Source organism: Apteryx rowi, unplaced genomic scaffold (assembly GCF_003343035.1).
Source record: "Apteryx rowi isolate R43461 unplaced genomic scaffold, aptRow1 scaffold_1483, whole genome shotgun sequence".
Classification (NCBI taxonomy): domain Eukaryota; kingdom Metazoa; phylum Chordata; class Aves; order Apterygiformes; family Apterygidae; genus Apteryx; species Apteryx rowi.
The window spans coordinates 1-15,566 of record NW_020447734.1 but is presented as its reverse complement, the minus strand read 5'-3'; the positions used below and the strand labels follow the sequence as shown (position 1 = coordinate 15,566).

At 51.8% G+C, this 15,566-nt stretch overlaps 1 protein-coding gene across 11 annotated transcripts; it reads right to left on the bottom strand.

Moving 5' to 3' along the window:
- Nucleotides 1-3,567: 3,567 nt before the first annotated feature.
- On the bottom strand, nucleotides 3,568-12,795 carry LOC112962435 (hemoglobin subunit rho). Of its 11 annotated transcripts, none has more exons than XM_026058574.1 (6): nucleotides 12,460-12,795; nucleotides 6,688-6,779; nucleotides 6,471-6,601; nucleotides 5,129-5,446; nucleotides 4,783-5,005; nucleotides 3,568-3,738 (listed from the first exon to the last, which is right to left on the bottom strand). In XM_026058574.1, the coding sequence occupies exons 4-6, from the start codon at nucleotides 5,218-5,220 to the stop codon at nucleotides 3,610-3,612; spliced, it is 444 nt and encodes a 147-aa protein (XP_025914359.1). In that variant the 5' UTR covers nucleotides 5,221-5,446; nucleotides 6,471-6,601; nucleotides 6,688-6,779; nucleotides 12,460-12,795; the 3' UTR covers nucleotides 3,568-3,609. The 11 variants fall into 11 exon arrangements, with proteins under 11 accessions (XP_025914359.1, XP_025914360.1, XP_025914352.1 ...); XM_026058575.1 differs by lacking the exon at nucleotides 12,460-12,795 and adding an exon at nucleotides 9,679-9,696; XM_026058567.1 differs by lacking the exon at nucleotides 12,460-12,795 and adding an exon at nucleotides 9,111-9,131 and having other exon boundaries at nucleotides 6,688-6,843.
- Nucleotides 12,796-15,566: the final 2,771 nt, after the last annotated feature.

Sequence of the window (15,566 nt, the reverse complement as noted above, 5' to 3'; positions counted from 1 at the left end):
CGGTAATTGATCCGCACCACAGCTTCCAGGTTCTTTATTAGGAGGATGAATTAGTGRCATTTGTCCCATGGCACATCAGCGCCAGAACAGCTCAGACACACTGTCTTGCAAAGGWGGTTCCCAATGCCTGGTGTGATATCCCAGGTATGATATGAGATGCTAGAGGCAAAGCAAAGGATGATCAACTCCTGAGGCTTGCTGAGCTTCCTCTTCTCTCTGCTTCCTTCTTCTTCAGCTCTGCCCCTCCTCAGCCTACATGGCTTCTCCCTGCTCACTGCTGGGGACAGCAGCATCTCCTGAGCTCACAGTGTCCCTGCTGGAARACATTGGCCCCTCCTAGAAAGTTATTTCTTCAAAGCACTTTTCACACCATCTCAAGCAATGGAGTTAGTGCCACTGGACCGCTATCAGCTGTCAGCTGAGAGAAGGAAAAAGCATGAGATGAAACCTCATGTGAAAAACTTTCAAAGGCTTTTCAGTTTTAAGATTAGTCAGACTCAAAGATGTTTTAAGGAAGCCTCTCACAGGGTGAGAGGGGAAGTGTTTATCATGGTGTGCCAAGCTGAGGTAATTTCTATAGTTTCTGTGCAGTTCACAGAGCCAAAGGGCTCTCCTCTCCTTTCCAGATCTCCTTTCCTCCCAGCACACCCTCAGCAATACCTGGCAGTATCTATGTCCCCAGCCAAGCTCTAGAAGGAGGAATAAGGGTCCTGTGGTCTGTTGTCCTCTTGGGATGGATTTCACTATGCTCAGGACTCTTGGCTTGAGCATCCATGCAGCTGGTTGTCTCCTCATGGTATGGGTGAGACAGACCRCAAGGTCCTTCCTTGCCTTTGTGGCCCCACACTGGGCCATGCCCACTGCCAGTGACAGGAACCTTCCCTTTTTCATAGGGAAACCACCCAGCTGGCAGTGAATGGCGATTAAAGTGATGGCCTTTATGAAACAAGCAGAATTTACTGGTCACTCTGATTGCAGCAGGCAGTGTCCTGCGCCAAGCTTTACCAGAGCCCTTATCAGCAGGAGTGGCAGATACACCCAGCCTCTGCTGCTCTGGATCCATGCCAGCCTCTCTTTCCTCTCCTCCAGAACAAGCAATTTCCTCTGTGTTAAGCCAGGCTGTCTTGCCAGCATCCTTGTTCCTGCTTTATTTGCTGTGATCTTCTTTCCTCAGCTGAAGAGCCCTGTTTGGGCTCATTGCACTCTGTGACAACATCTCGTGGTCTCCTAACCTAGGGCAGGAGCTCACTCATTCCCCCTTGGGTGGATGCAGCAGAGAGCAAAATGCGAATGTGCACACACAGTGGTCATAAAGCAGTCCTGCAGCAGTCAGCTCTGCCTTGCTCATCAGTCCCCAGGCAGAGTGAGGAGGGTTGGAGCCACTTAGAAAGGACTCTGGGCTCCTAAAGGTCCTGTGTGCACCAATGACTATTGCAGTGAAATGCTAGCACTGCCTTTGCCCCGTGCCTGGGCTCTGCTCCTAGAGAGGACATGGTCTGCACAGCAAGGTGGCCTGGGAATACACTTATGATCCCAGCTTTGGTGGAGTGACTTTGGGAGAGTCACTTCCCCTGCTGATGCCTCCATTCCCTGGCTGCAAAGGACAGATGGGCCACTGAAGTCCTTCTCTTTGCAAAGAGCTTTCAGACCATCTGACAAAACGCTGCTGGGATGAGGTAGCATCATTTTGACACCAGACCTCCTGATGTGTTCATCTAGCCTGATGTCCAGGGCTCACCTCTAACCCCTCCACTTGGAGCCATTGGAGTTCGTGACTGCTCTGGCTTCAYGTAGGAGAGGGGCAACTCTTGCTTGGAGAGCCTGGCACACTAAACCCCCCTTTCTGGATCTGCAGCACCAGCACCACACCCTACCCCTTGTCTGTACCTTTATTTGCAGAATAAGGCCAATGCATCTCTTTTAGCAAGTACTCATGTGTGGGAGGAATCTGAGACACACAGTTAGCCTTCAGCCTCCATAGAAATCGTTTTCCCAGATCTTCAAAGCCAAATGGGACCACTGGGAGCTGTCTGGACCTCCTGTTTTACACACCYAACATGGGCCAGTATTTGAGCACAGCAGGGGAGATTAAGTTGAAACACCTCAGCTCTTTGGAGACTGGACAGCTGAGTGCCATGGTCAGGGAGCAGGACACATGGGGGAACTGCTAATGACTGAAACTCCTCACAGGAGGAAACTGCCTGGGTGAGAGATTCCTACCTGAGACCAGCAGTGGATTGAGGTCCCAAAGGAAGAGGAAAACCATTGGCATCCCTGCCAAATCTCACTCATAGGAAAAATTCAATCTGACCCCAAATGAAGAGACCAATAGTGAAGCAACCCGCCAACCACCCCTACTCCAGCATACACCTAGCTAATGTTGAAGCAGGGAAAGCCTTTCTAGCCCCTGTGAGCCCCAGGCATACTGAGGGCAATGACCACCAGTGGGATGTCTCCATGGCACAGGATGGAAGAGGAGGAACGGAATGATTCAGACATTCAGATAATGAGGCCAAAACATATTGCTGAGGCCCTCTGCAAGCAAATATTTGCAAGGCTGGGACCCAAGGTACAAATGCACAGGCAAACACACAGCGTATGCAGAGTTGGCCTGCACCCATAGACATTTTGCTAAAGTTATACCCACCCATGCTTCGAGCAGGTGGCAAACAGAAAAGGAGAACTTTTTTGTTTGGTGGTAACTGCCAATGTTTTGAAATGCCCTTTTGTGCTAACTAGAACAAACCCAAGGTATTTAGAAYAGTCTTACCTCCTGGAATCACACTGAAATGCCCATTTGCTGATCAAAATGAGAATGATGGGTTCCAGGAAAGCTGGACTTGTTTGTCCCYCCTCAAACTCAAACTGCCCTCAGCCCCTCCCCTCCAGATCATACACATTTCCTTTAGCTGTCCTATTTTGATCAAGATGCCTGTAATGTGAAGAATGATTTTGCTGCTGCCTTAGAAAATGTTTTTTGTTGACTTCTTGGAGATAGCAGTACTAAAACATGAAAGGCCAAATCTCTGTCTAGCCTACGCTGGCTTCAATGAATCTGTACAAATTTATACCCTCACATGCATTACAGGTTGAGGTGTTTTAGGGCCAGAACGGGCCCTTGCTTGCCCTGCAGCTTGGCCTTCTGCTCAGAATGAGCCAGAAATCCTCCCCCAGGGGTTTCAGCAGGCTCAGAAGCACTAGCTGAACTGGAATGTGCTCTCTAGAAAGGTGCCCATCTCTGATTTAAAGGTTGACATCCCCACATGTCCCACTGGATTCCTTTTGCAGAYGTGTGCTTATGTGTGGGGCACACAGTTGTGTGCTGAGGTCTCAGAGGCTCTGGGAGGATAAGAAAGAGCATTAGAGAGCATGTGGAAACCTTTAGAAAAGAGCCCAAACACCTGGTGAAAGTAGCCTCCCCATTACAAGAAGACTGATCGTCTTCCCTGAGTGTGGTCCCACCAGCCCTGAGTCCCCTCTTTTCCCTTCAGTGCTCCCAGTCCCACCCTCTCTCACCCCCACAAGCAGCCGCAGAGACAGAGGAGATCATTAAGAAGTCCAGAAAATATTTTTTATTGTCCGTTAGARCCACATGTCCCACCAGAGGGTCTAACGGTATTTGTAGGCCAGAGCATGGGCCACCACGCCAACCAGCTTCTGCCAAGTGGCCTGACAGGCTGGGGTGAAGTCCTTGGTGAAGTGTGCGGCCAGCACAATGATGAGGATGTCTCCCAGGAGCTGGAAAGGAGAAGGAAGAAAATCAGGTCAGTACCATGCTGAGCGCTCCCATTCACCCTGCTCAGGTCCCTGGTGCCCCACTGTTTTGGCAAGGACAGGGAGGCACCTGGATCTTGGAGGATCTCTTTTAGCTGAATTTTCTRTGCAGAAAATAATTTTCTCCTGATTGCATACACTTGTATCTACCCACTCTGTCCTCCTTGCTTCTTCTCATACTCACTTTTTCCAGCCTCTAGTCTTTATTTTCACCTTCTCTGACTTTTTTTTTGTTCTGCTATGAAACCCCACAGCTTCTTGAGCAGAGGGTCAGATCAGTGCAAGGACTCCCTGCTACCTCCCCAAAGTACAGCTTGAAGAGAAGCTGAAATGGAGGCTTCCAGCCACACCACATCCAGCCCCCTCAGCTCCTTCCTGAGCTGCTCCCTGTCATCACTCACTGCTGCTTCTCACTCCCTTGCACCCCRGTCTCCTTCACTTTGCTCCCTCTCCTCATCTGCTGGCTGTGGCCSCCTCGCTCAGTCCTGTCCTCCCTGTCTCTAATCCCTGTCTGCATCCCTAGGGCCTCTGCTCCCATCAGTGTCTGGTCCCTGATGATCCCACACTTGCTTTTTCCTCTCCTCATGTAACTGCCAGCCTTGCAATAAAGGAGCCGAAGTCCCCCCCACCCCTGGGTTCGGGAGGTGACATGGAAATGCTCTCCAGACCCTCCAGACCCTCCTCTCCCCTTAGAGCCCAGCTCTGCTCCTTCCATCCTTCTCCTGTTTTTCTCAAGCTATGCCTGTGCCAGGCTGCAGGTTTTCAGGGCACCTCCCTGCCCTTGTCCCCAAATCCTTCACAGCCTGGATCCCTTTCTCTGACATTATCAAACTATCAAGCTCCCCCTGTATCCCTCTTAAGAACAGACTTTCCATCCAAGCCAGCCCCTTTCTGTTTTATTTCCTAAAATCAATGCTATTTATGTTCCTTGAAAATGCCCCTGGCACCGAGGYGTTCTGAGGGAAGGAGGGAGGAGAGAGAGGAGGACAAGCCCTGAGCATCGCTCACCCTGAAGTTCTCAGGGTCCACRTGSAGCTTCTCGCAGTGCAGCTCGGACARCTTGGAGTAGGTTGTCTTGAGATTTTCCAGGTTTTTCACGGCTTCCCCRAAGGAGGTGAGCACCTTCTTGCCATGGGCACGGACCTTGGGGTTGCCAATGATGGCAGTGGGACTGGAGAGGTTCCCGAAGGCATCAAAGAACCTCTGGGTCCAGGGGTAGACGATCAGAAGCCTGAGGAGAGAAGAATGGGGGGACACAAGCAGAGACTCAGACACTGTTAACGCTCCCTGCCTGCAACTGCAGCATTTCTGCATGCAGGACAGCTGCAGAGATGGGACCAGGAGACCAACCTACCTGSCCAGGGCCTCAGCACCACATTCCTCCACATTGACCTTGCCCCAGACGCTGGTGATGAGCTGCTTCTCCTCGGCTGTCCAGTGCACCATGGTGGCGAGGCGGCTTTGCTCAGGGCTGCAGGAGGACACAGACCCTGTAGCTGCACCGCGGACCCCTGGAGGCTTTTATCTGCTGCCGGCCGCTCCTCCCCRTCCTGCRCTGCGGGGTCATTGGCTGGGGCTGGGGTGGGGGTCCACRCGACGAGGGCTTGGCTTGTCCGCTGGGTGGTCAGCCTGCAGTGAGGTGTGTTCTTCAGGGAAAAAGTCCTGTAGCAAGCTTAACAGGCACGGTCAGGACATAATACCCCGTTATCTCCCTCTCCTTCCCTCCTTGTGCATGAGTGCCCCCCCCATACACATGCACATGCCGCCCCATGCCCTGATGCCTGCAGAAGGCAGTGACCCTCATGCAAGATGTTTTACTACGGCTTCATGCATGCAGCCYCCAAGCCTTTGACTCCTCTGTAAGATGCACAGGTTCTCTAAGCTCCAGGGAGATTTCTCTCAGGTGGCACGTGACCTGATTCATGAACTTTAGTACTTTACAGGCGCCTCTGCACAACAGCACATTCCCAGGGATGCTGAGTGCTATTGCCTTGGGCAGGAGCTCTGCAGTTCTGGGCTCATAGACCCACACACAAACCCCTGTTCTTCTGTCTACGTAGGCTCATTTCTTCAGATGGAAGTGTGGAAAACATCAGCCCATGAATCCAGTTCATCAACACCTGAACTGGATGCTACACATCCAAGGATGTTTGACTTTGCTTTGTGTTAACAAAGCAGAAGGCTACACCTCTTCCATCCCCAGGATGCTCAGGCAGAGCTTCCCTGTGCACCAGGATTTCAGGGAAGAGCTATGTGGGATGCTGGTGCCAAGGTGGGCTGTGGATGGGATATTCTTGCCCTTGGAATGGGCTTGCCTGCTTTCTTAATGTTTAAACAGTATGAACAAAGCAGGGAGTTTAATACCCTCTCTATTCTGGGAAATTAAAGGCTTTGCACAAGGATAACAGGACCAGCCATGTCACAGTCAGACCAGCGACATCCACTTCCACCGGTTCAGGGTCTGACCAAAGGCATTGGTTTTGACTCTGAGGCTTACTTTCCCATTGAACTACATTGGTGTTTTTCCTGAACTGAAGTGCATGTTAATTTCAGGTGAAATTCTGCTCCCACATAGAGAAATGCAACACCTGGATGCATGAGGTATATGGCATCCAGACAAAACCTTGACATTTGGATTTGTCTGTGGGCAGTTTAGGAGGTTTCATCCAGACCCCTGGCCCATTCCAGTCACAAACCAGTAATGGTCCATCGATTTCAATGGAGCCATGCTCAGCAGTATCGTGCTCCTGTCTCACAGAAATGTCATTATGATCCAGTTGGGGTGGTTCTTTGATATAGTCACATTTCAGCTCCTTGCTGCAGGGTCCTAGGAGGAATTATCATCATTTTATTTTTAAATTTCTGAATTCTAGGCAAGGCCCACAGGCCCCTTTCAGCAGAAAGTTCACTCACCAAAGTGGTCTGATAGCACAATGTGGAGAGGAGGCTGCTCAGCAGAGATAAATGTATCGTGCAGGTGGCCAGCGCTTGCTTTAGTTTCTCACCTAAAGGACAGACATAGAGTCACACAGCCTCAGCTCACAAGGAGACCTGAAGACTTCAGAAGTCCTAATTATTTAACAAGACAAGACACAAAGATTAAAATCAAATATGTGCAACCCTAAATGCACACATAGATATTCACATCATGTGAGTCAGCCAGCCTATACCATTGCGCAAAGAGCTGACAAGAACTGCTGTATGCCCAGCTGGGGGATAACAATAAATGACCTAATATGGCTTTTTCATTTATTACTTCTCTCATCCTGTATTTTCTGGCAGACCCACACTGAAGATGAGATCCAAGCTACATTTGAGTCTATTATTAAGAATGCATTTGCCCCATCTGTCTTAGGGCTCTACAAAGCTGAACTTTAAAAGAGAAAAGATAATGATGCATTTCTGCTGCATTTGAACCAGCAGCGTGAAAAGCCTCRGGGAGGGGTGACAGCACAGAGGAATGCAAAGCTGGGGAGAGCAGAACAACATCAGGCACAGAAGCTTGGAGAAGAGCATTAGCTCTAATACTGCTATTAATAGGAACCTGCAGTTAATAAAGGCTGATTTTCCGGACTCCACAGAAAAGCAGGCAGAGATGCTGCTTATCCTGAGACTCCTCAGGACCTGACACTGCACTCGGAGCCATTCAGGGCCTGTTTTCACTGTGCAGCTGCGGGAGCAGAGCCACTTCTTGTCAGGATGGGTGGAGTGATGGTCACAGAGAGCCAAGGGAAGGGAAAGGGGAAGGCAGAGGAGAAAGGGAGTCTGAAGTCATCCCAGGTATTTCGTCGAGGCAAGCTCATTTGGTGCTGCTTGCCTGTATTGATTTGTTTTAATGGCTTGTGCTATAGACACAGTAATTCTTTAAACTCTTTAAATCCTGGAGGACAGGCACTCACAGGAAAGGAATAATGGTAGGTGAATCAGCCAGCTAATCAGGTTAGGGGCATATCGGAGCCTTGCACTGCTCTGGATGAGGATAGTCTGTAATGGCAATGACCTTTACAGCCATTCTGCACTGTAAAGTCATGCATGAGCTGCTGCCCACTTCTACCCAGTGGTCTCTTTGGCTGTGTCCAGTTTAGCGCTGGTGCCTTGTTTTAACTTGAGTGCCAGAGCTAATATACACCTACCACAATGTTTATCTATAGATACTGTGCAAAGAGTTGCTCYAGGAAATATTACTTGGGGTACAAAGTTGGACTGTGAGCTACTGTCCAGATGAACCCCCAATTTGGGATCAGCGCAGAGCCTTACGAGACGGTCGCGGACCCTAAGGAAACCAGCAAAGCTCCTGCTGTAGACCCATTCGGGACAAGGTCGGCGACCAATTCAGGAAAATGCAGAGCAGAAATAGGCTGGGCTGAATCACCCACAATTTACAGAATTTTTCACTTCTTGGGGTTTCTGTTTGGTTAGTAGCTTTTAGCATGAAAGCCGAGGACAAATTCTGCAGGTACAGTTTCTTTCCTTAGGAGGGTACCGAGAGGGCGAATAGCAAAGGCCACAAATAGAAGAGATACAGGAGCAGCACAGAGGAGACTCAGAGCAGATTAGTGTTATGGCGTGTAGGCGGAGAGCTTTATGTTATTACTGCTAGGAGAATTATCTAATTCAGCTTTGCATCATTGCCCCGAGCACTCTGCTTTCAACAGAAAGACATTTCAAAACGCTGCTGTGTCATGACAATAAACTAAAGGAAAATGTAACTGCAGGTTAAACGAATACTGCTCTGCACCAAATTCAGCCTCTAGTCATAGCGGAGTGCAGACACAGATTTTGCATGTGGCCAAACAGGGGCAGAAAAGGGCTCACTGTGACAAAAACCTGCTTTCTTACTGTGTAAGTGAGCCTGGATTCCCCCAGCAAATGGCGTAACCTCTCCCCTGGCACCGGCTGTTGTCTGTGAGAAAGCTGAGCTGTGCCCAGACTGTTGCTCCTCAAGTGCTGTTGATACTATTCCTACTGTGACATTATACATCTCATTAGCCCCTTTTTTACCCCCCAGTTGCAGAAGTCAAGAACATAAAATTTCTGCATCACAGCAATAACAAACTACTGGCAGCAGGAATGAATGAAACGACAGAAAAGCACAGGTCCCATCTGTCCACCTCTTATTTGTGTAAGGTGCTCAGTGATGCTCATTCAGAAGGCAGAGAGCACCACTCATCCTCTAATTTGGATCCCTAATTTCAGGTATCCGTGTTTAGCCCTTTGTACCTTTCAGGCCTGATTTCAAGAGGTGTGGAGCACTCCTTGCTGTGCACGCTCAGGCAATTCAGATACTCCAGTGTGAGACACTCAAGGCCTGAATTGCGTGCTACATGATGACTTACCTATCATATAGACATGGGCCTTGGCATTTCAGCGGGCTTACAGCCTTTTACTGTATTACTTTAATATCACAGGAAATCTCCTCCTAGGTCTGAAGCCTGCTGATCTGAGGTGACACTGTCTGGAGTTTGGGGGCTGTTTCCGGCAGAAATGCATGGAGGAAGTCCAGAGTACTGATGGAGGCATGGACCGACCCTATTCTTATATCCATACCTCTATATCCCTATAAAAGGATCCACCAGGCCATATTCAGCCCTAAATCCAGTTAAGTGTCATAGGCTGTGGGGGTTCAGAGCTGAGTGGGGTGGTGGGATAAGRGGCACAAGGTCAGGCACTGAAGCCAGGATACTCTTGGGAAGAGCTAATAATATAATTAAGCTGCTTCTGAGTTATCCCTGAAGAACTTCAGGCAAAAAGACTACAGAAATAGGCAAAAGTAGCTTTTTTCATTCATGGCAAGGTGTCTCCAAGACAGTCTTATATGAGACTGTGTTTTTCCTGCCTATAGTCCCGTTGATGGCTTGTTCTTAGCCCTTCACTTTGCTGGGGTTTTCACCCAGCAAAGCAAACCTGCTTTGGCTCAGGGCTCCGCAGCGGACACTGAAGGGGATGGTTGGCCTGGGGGTTGCAGTGCAAGGGTCAGACGTGGAGGGGAAGAACAACATGGCTAAGGGCTGGGTTTTTCCAGCGGTGGCAAGGTGTGCGAGGAGTCTCCCTACGGCACGGTGCACGTTTTGCTGTCAGACCGCCCTGCTCTCCCCCAGCAAAGCGCGGCTGCAGCCGGCAGGACAGCGCCCGTCTCTCCCAGGGCAGGGCTCTGCCTTGCTTCGCTGCAGTCCGGAGGATGCAGCATCCCGGGGCAGGAGCATCGCAGGAGCCGGGAGCGCCACAACCAACTATCAGCTCGAGGGAGCCGCAGTGCACACCCCGCAGCCGCTGCCGCRCTCGGCTCCTCCTCTATCACCGGCTGGCAGCTCCCGGCTGCCCACACCCTCCAGCCCTGCGCCAGATAGACCCCTCACCACCCTTGCTGTGACCAGAGATAACAGCCAGTGCCCGGCCACCATCGAGATGCCGCAGCCTGTTTCCCACCCCTCTGGATTTAGCAGAAATGGGCTGCAGTGTTAGCGCTGACACATTGCTTGGGTTCGGCTCTGCTGTGCTGCACGCGCACAGGCATCACATATGAGCGTCCATCCAACCATCCATCTGCCTTCATCCTTAGCTAGAGTCACACCACTGTGCAGCCATGGTATCTGTGGGGGGAATGGAGTTTACCTATCATTATCTTTTTTATTGAGGCAGGTTAGAGGTGTTACTGGACAAGTTTTCCAGGATCTTTTTCATCACAGCCTAGAGGCAGCTTTATACCAGTACAAAGTGAGTACAAAGCTTGTCTGATCAAGAGGATAGGAGCTGACTCTCAGTTACCCTAGTGCTCCTTTCTGCTTCTCTAACAGTGTGGGCATCCTTAAACATATGTCTTTTGGGACCCTTCTGCACTGCCAGAGCAAGAAGTGACCACAAAAGAGAGAAGGGGGTTGGAAAATTAGACCCACAAAAAAGATTCCCTCTGGGGTCTTCTGTCCATGCAGATTAAAAAAAATGATTATTATACAAAATGATACAGTGCCATGAGTTCTGGACTGAAGATTAGTGCCCTGGTTTGGAAACCTGACACAGTCCTGTTTCTGGTATTGTGTCCCTGTGCTCAGACACTAAAAGCCTTCAGTGCAACCACACTCCTGTTTCTGGCTGGTCACCCAGCTGAACTATGGTTAATCCAGAAGTCTTGCTCCTTAGTGGTTTGCAATATATCCCCTCTGTTCAGCCAGGCACAGACAGTGTATGGAGCTAGGAGGCCACCCTGGTGCCTTGGCTCTTGTGTTTCATCCAGCTGTTGGCAGGTCAGCAGGCAATTCCTGTTGCACTTGGCTTTTCTACAAAGGTGGTGGATGCAGGGGCTGAAACTTGCAGGCATGACTTCAGGCGAGCAGAAAGGGTGCTGGCAGCTCAGGGTCAACCCGTGGAGCAGAAGGGTCTGAGCTTGCACGCCCGTGGGACAGGCCGGGAGGAGGAACGCTACCCACCAAGCAGCTTCTGGGCCTTAGACGGGAGCCATGAAACCTCCCGGTCTAAAAGTCGCCAAGCACTTGCCATGCTCTGAAGGCAAACACGGGTCCCAGTCTCAACAACGGGCCATGTGGTGACACAGCTGTGTCCTCCTTCATGTTGCTGCTCATGGCGTTTGGCTGTGCATTCCCCACCTGCCTTTGCCCACGTCCCACGCACGTGCCTTGGAGAGCCATCTCGCCAGTAAGGCTGCTCTCCTCTCCTCTCCCCCATTTTTCCTCACGTATATCACTAAGGGATCCACAGACTCCTTGGATAAACTGGGATGGGCCTTCCTGCGGGGAGAGCAGAGGAACCAGCAGCTCCTGGAAGATGCTTGGTTGTAACCAAGCTGGGCAGCACCTTCCAGTCCACCCCGGAGCCAGGAGGGGCAGAGAGACATGTGCAGGGGCTGCAAGGGGCATTGCTGAGCTCAGGCAGGGACTTGCTTCCTCTTGCGTGTGGAATAGGCCCAGCTGGGCCAAAAAGGCATTTTCCGTATGTTCCCCTGATGCCTTTGAAGCAGTTAATGCTGGCTTCTCCCAGGGCAGGTAGTGGACTGGCTGTCCTCATCTGGTCCTACCTGCCAACCACCTTCACTCCTCCTCCAGGAGGTCCTCACAGACCTGTTTGTGTGTCAGGACTCAGTTTTTGGAAGGGAGGAAACTGGGAGCTGATTCCAGCCCTGGATCAGCTGCTTATTCGAGCAGTACCGGTGGATCTGACGGGACAGCACCTGGGACAACCCTCTGCCTCCGCAGCCCGTGGAGCAGCTGCCTGAGAGCTGCCTGCAAAGGGCACCTCTCCCGGCAGCTMCCAGGTCTCCCACATCAGAGCAGCCTGGCTGACCTGCCTGATGCTCAGATACGCTGCATTTTGGGGGGGGGGATCCCGCTGCATCCTCCGTTCCCTGCATCCGCAGAGGCCCTGGGGCTTGGGCGCTTGTCCCAGCATCGCTGCGGTCCCAAGACTTTGGAGCAAAGCAGGGCCCGAAGCTCACGACTGATTATGCCCAACTCCCCACAGCACCCAGCAGATCCCCTTCCTCCAGCATCGGGAATGACCTAYGGACCCTGCCGCTCCCCAGAGGCCACTTTATTCTGGGACCTCAGATGTCGGGCAAAAAAGCAACGTCAGAATCAGCATTGCTTGCCCACCACAGTCAGATGGGTTTCATCAGCATGTCCGGGACTCAAGCCTGCTTTCTGCAGCAGGATGCTTTAGCTATTCCTGCCGTACCACTGCGGCAGGTCCCCAGTCGTTAATCGAGCGTGTCATGAGTTTGCAGTCATGCCAGTCTCTGCTGAGTCACGCCAGCCGCTCCCAGTGCCGGGCGGCCGGCAAGGGGGCTGCAGCACGGTGATAATCCGGACAGCGCAAACAGGCACCCAGCTGGGCAGCGATAAGGGCGGCCCTCGGACGCGGAGGAGTTTCTGCTTTCTGCTGTGTCAGACTTCTGACGCAGCAGAAAATAATTCTGCTGAGGCAGTGTGGTAACCAGCTGAAAAATACCTAACGTGTTTTTTTCATTTGTTGTTGTTTTTTTTTTTTTTTTTTTTCCACTTTAACAGAGCATAGAGGGAGTCCGTGACCCCGGGCGACTGCTGGGTTCTCGCCCCTGCTGCAGCGGGTTTTCGAGGTGCAAAGGCTGTGGCACGCCAAGGTACTTGTACCCCCAAGAGGAGTACGGGACCCGTCCTGATAACCAACCCCTAGTTTTCTCCCTTCTTACTCTGTTGCAATGTGCAGGGAGGGGGGATTTACCAGCTGCTTTTGCAACCTTTGCCTTTTCGCACAGGGGAGCGAAGTGCAAAGCCTTGCTCCCCCTCCCACAGGAAATCAGGGTGCTCCTTTCCCCCACGCTCAGGGTGGGCTGGAGAAACGGAGTCCAGGCGGTCTGACTTTTGCAGTCCCATGTCCTTCTCTTACGCCGGGGATACACCAAGATATAATCCTCCTTAAATAGGCCTTCATTAGCATGCAGGCTGGAAATTGATTTCAGGCCTGTTTCATGTCAGCAKAAAGCTCTTTCGACCACACTAAACGTGCTGATGTTTAGGTTTCTGCAGGCAGAGTCTGCTGCACTCTTTGCAAGCTCTGTGCCTTTGCATTTGCCTTWAAGCTGGCCTCTTTCACTGCAGTTTAGGAGCTTTGGGGGTAAATATAGCTTAGGCTCATTTGCAGAGGGAGAACATTTACATTCGAAAGCATTAACGTGTCCAGCCCAAGGCCCCATATGTTGCAAGGCATGGGGAGCTCCTGCCATGCCGGGAGCTGGTGTTTTACAGCCGGGATTTTTAAGGCACTATCCCTGCCTTGGGAAGGGTCTGCCAGACTCCTTTTTTTTCTCATGTTGAAAAAGCATGTTTTCATTCCCATTTGAATTTGTTTAGCTGCAGGCTGAGCTCCAGAAAAGTCTCTCCTCCCCGTGAAATCCTCGCGGCTGTCGGCAGCATCCAGAGCCTGCACTGGGCTGCTGGGTCCGCGTCTCGGTCTGCGACGCCTGGGAGCAGAGCCGGCCCTCTGCATCTGCATTCATCATGCTGGTGGCACCTTGCAGCCCTGGGCTGGGATAACCTGGCCCCCTGCTTGGGGCTAATCCCCTGCGCTGGTTCATGCATGCAGCATTTTGAAGCAACCCCTATTTTTACAGGCAGTGAAACTGAGGYATGGATTTCAGAAAAAGAGGAGGAGAGAGGGGGAAGAAAAGCCTGGCCAAGGCTGCAAGGATCCCTGGGGCAGGCCTGGCTTGTTCCTTTTTTGATCCATTTTCCTCACAACTGGCCACCTGTAAAGCTGTTAGTTGTGTATGTGGCATTACATTTGCATTTCCAGCTGCTCCAGCCAGGTCTGCATTTGCATTTGCATTTGCAGCTCCTCCAGCCAGGTACAGCCGCAGTGCCAGGACAAGCCCAGCACCCTGTGCACGCCTGGAGATGACTGTTGTGTTTCTCCATGGAAGCTGGAGCAGTTTTGGGGTGCTGCAAACCCTCCTTTCGGGGGCCCTGGCAGCTTTCCTGCAGCCGGTGGGTCACACAGCCTCACCACTGGTGGGACGGGGTGAGAGGGGAAACTGAGGCACCGCGCTGGGGAACCTGGCYGTGCCACTTGCCCATGAGCACAGAGCAGGAGGATGTGGAGATGCGCTGGGGAGACTGGGATTTGCAGAGGAAGCACTGGGATTTGGACGCCCAAATCCCTTCCCCCAGCTCCAGTGCCGACATCCCAGTCGGGGGCTGAGTTTGGTGCCAATCACTGTTTAATTAGGGTTTGCTTCGATGCAGAAGTACCACCCAGGTTTGGCTGTCCATGCGTCGAAGGGCACAGCATGAGCCAGGGGAGAAACAAGCCATCCCATGCCTCTTCCAAGGCTTGAGCTACCCTGTTCACTTTGAATTAACAACACAGAGGCAATGCCAGCAGCACGCTGGCTCCCCAGCGCTTTGCACTCTTGCTTGCACATGAGCACGGTGCATGAAAACGCCTCACGCTCGCCGCCCCAAGTTGCCTGCTGCGGGGTGCCCAGCCCCAGGGCCAGGCCAGTCGTATTAAAAAAAGCCCCGTCAGAAAACCATCCTCTGAGCTGGGGTTTCTCACGCCCGCAGCGGCGTGCTGTGACGGAGGCTCTCGCTTCGAACACGTTGCAAAGGGTTTGCTGCTCCCTCTCCCCGCACACCATCCGGCTCGGAGGTGAAGTTTGCTCCTGGGCTGACCTTAGCGATAAAAAGTGGAACTTAAGGCTTCAGCATGACACAAGCGTGCAGGGCCCTTGGCTGAGCTTTAATGCCTTGTTCTGCTCTGCCGCCGGCACAGCACTGAGCTGCCCTGCTCTAACAAAACCCGCTCTCCCCATCTGCGACTTAATAAATCTCTGCTAGCAAAACCCAGCTCTGCCTCCCAGCAGCTGCTTCCCRGGAGGAGGGTCCCCCCGCCAGGCTCCATCAGGAACAAGGCATTCAGCCGCCACGCTTTCTGGCATTTTTGGGAGACAGGCTGGGACCAGCTCTCCTTCCACACCCCTTTGGTTGTGAGGAGATGAGCAAGGACTTACTTCTCTTGGCAGGGGAATTCCCTAGTTTCTCCTTTTCTCTCCTCTGTCCCTGTTTCTTCCTTTGCTCTGACCCTGCAACAGCACCAAGGGCCTTTTGCATTCATCTCTTTTTAAATGGGAATTAGCCATAGGCACAAGCATTTGGAGGAGCTGATACTTTATTATTACATGGCTGGCCGCAGTGACAGCAGATCCCTTTGGAGCCAGTCTTGGCTGGGCAGGCTCCTACATCACCTCTGGGTGCCTGGACTGACAACCAGGGACTGGGAGCAAGGTCCAAGTGCTGGGGTGAGAT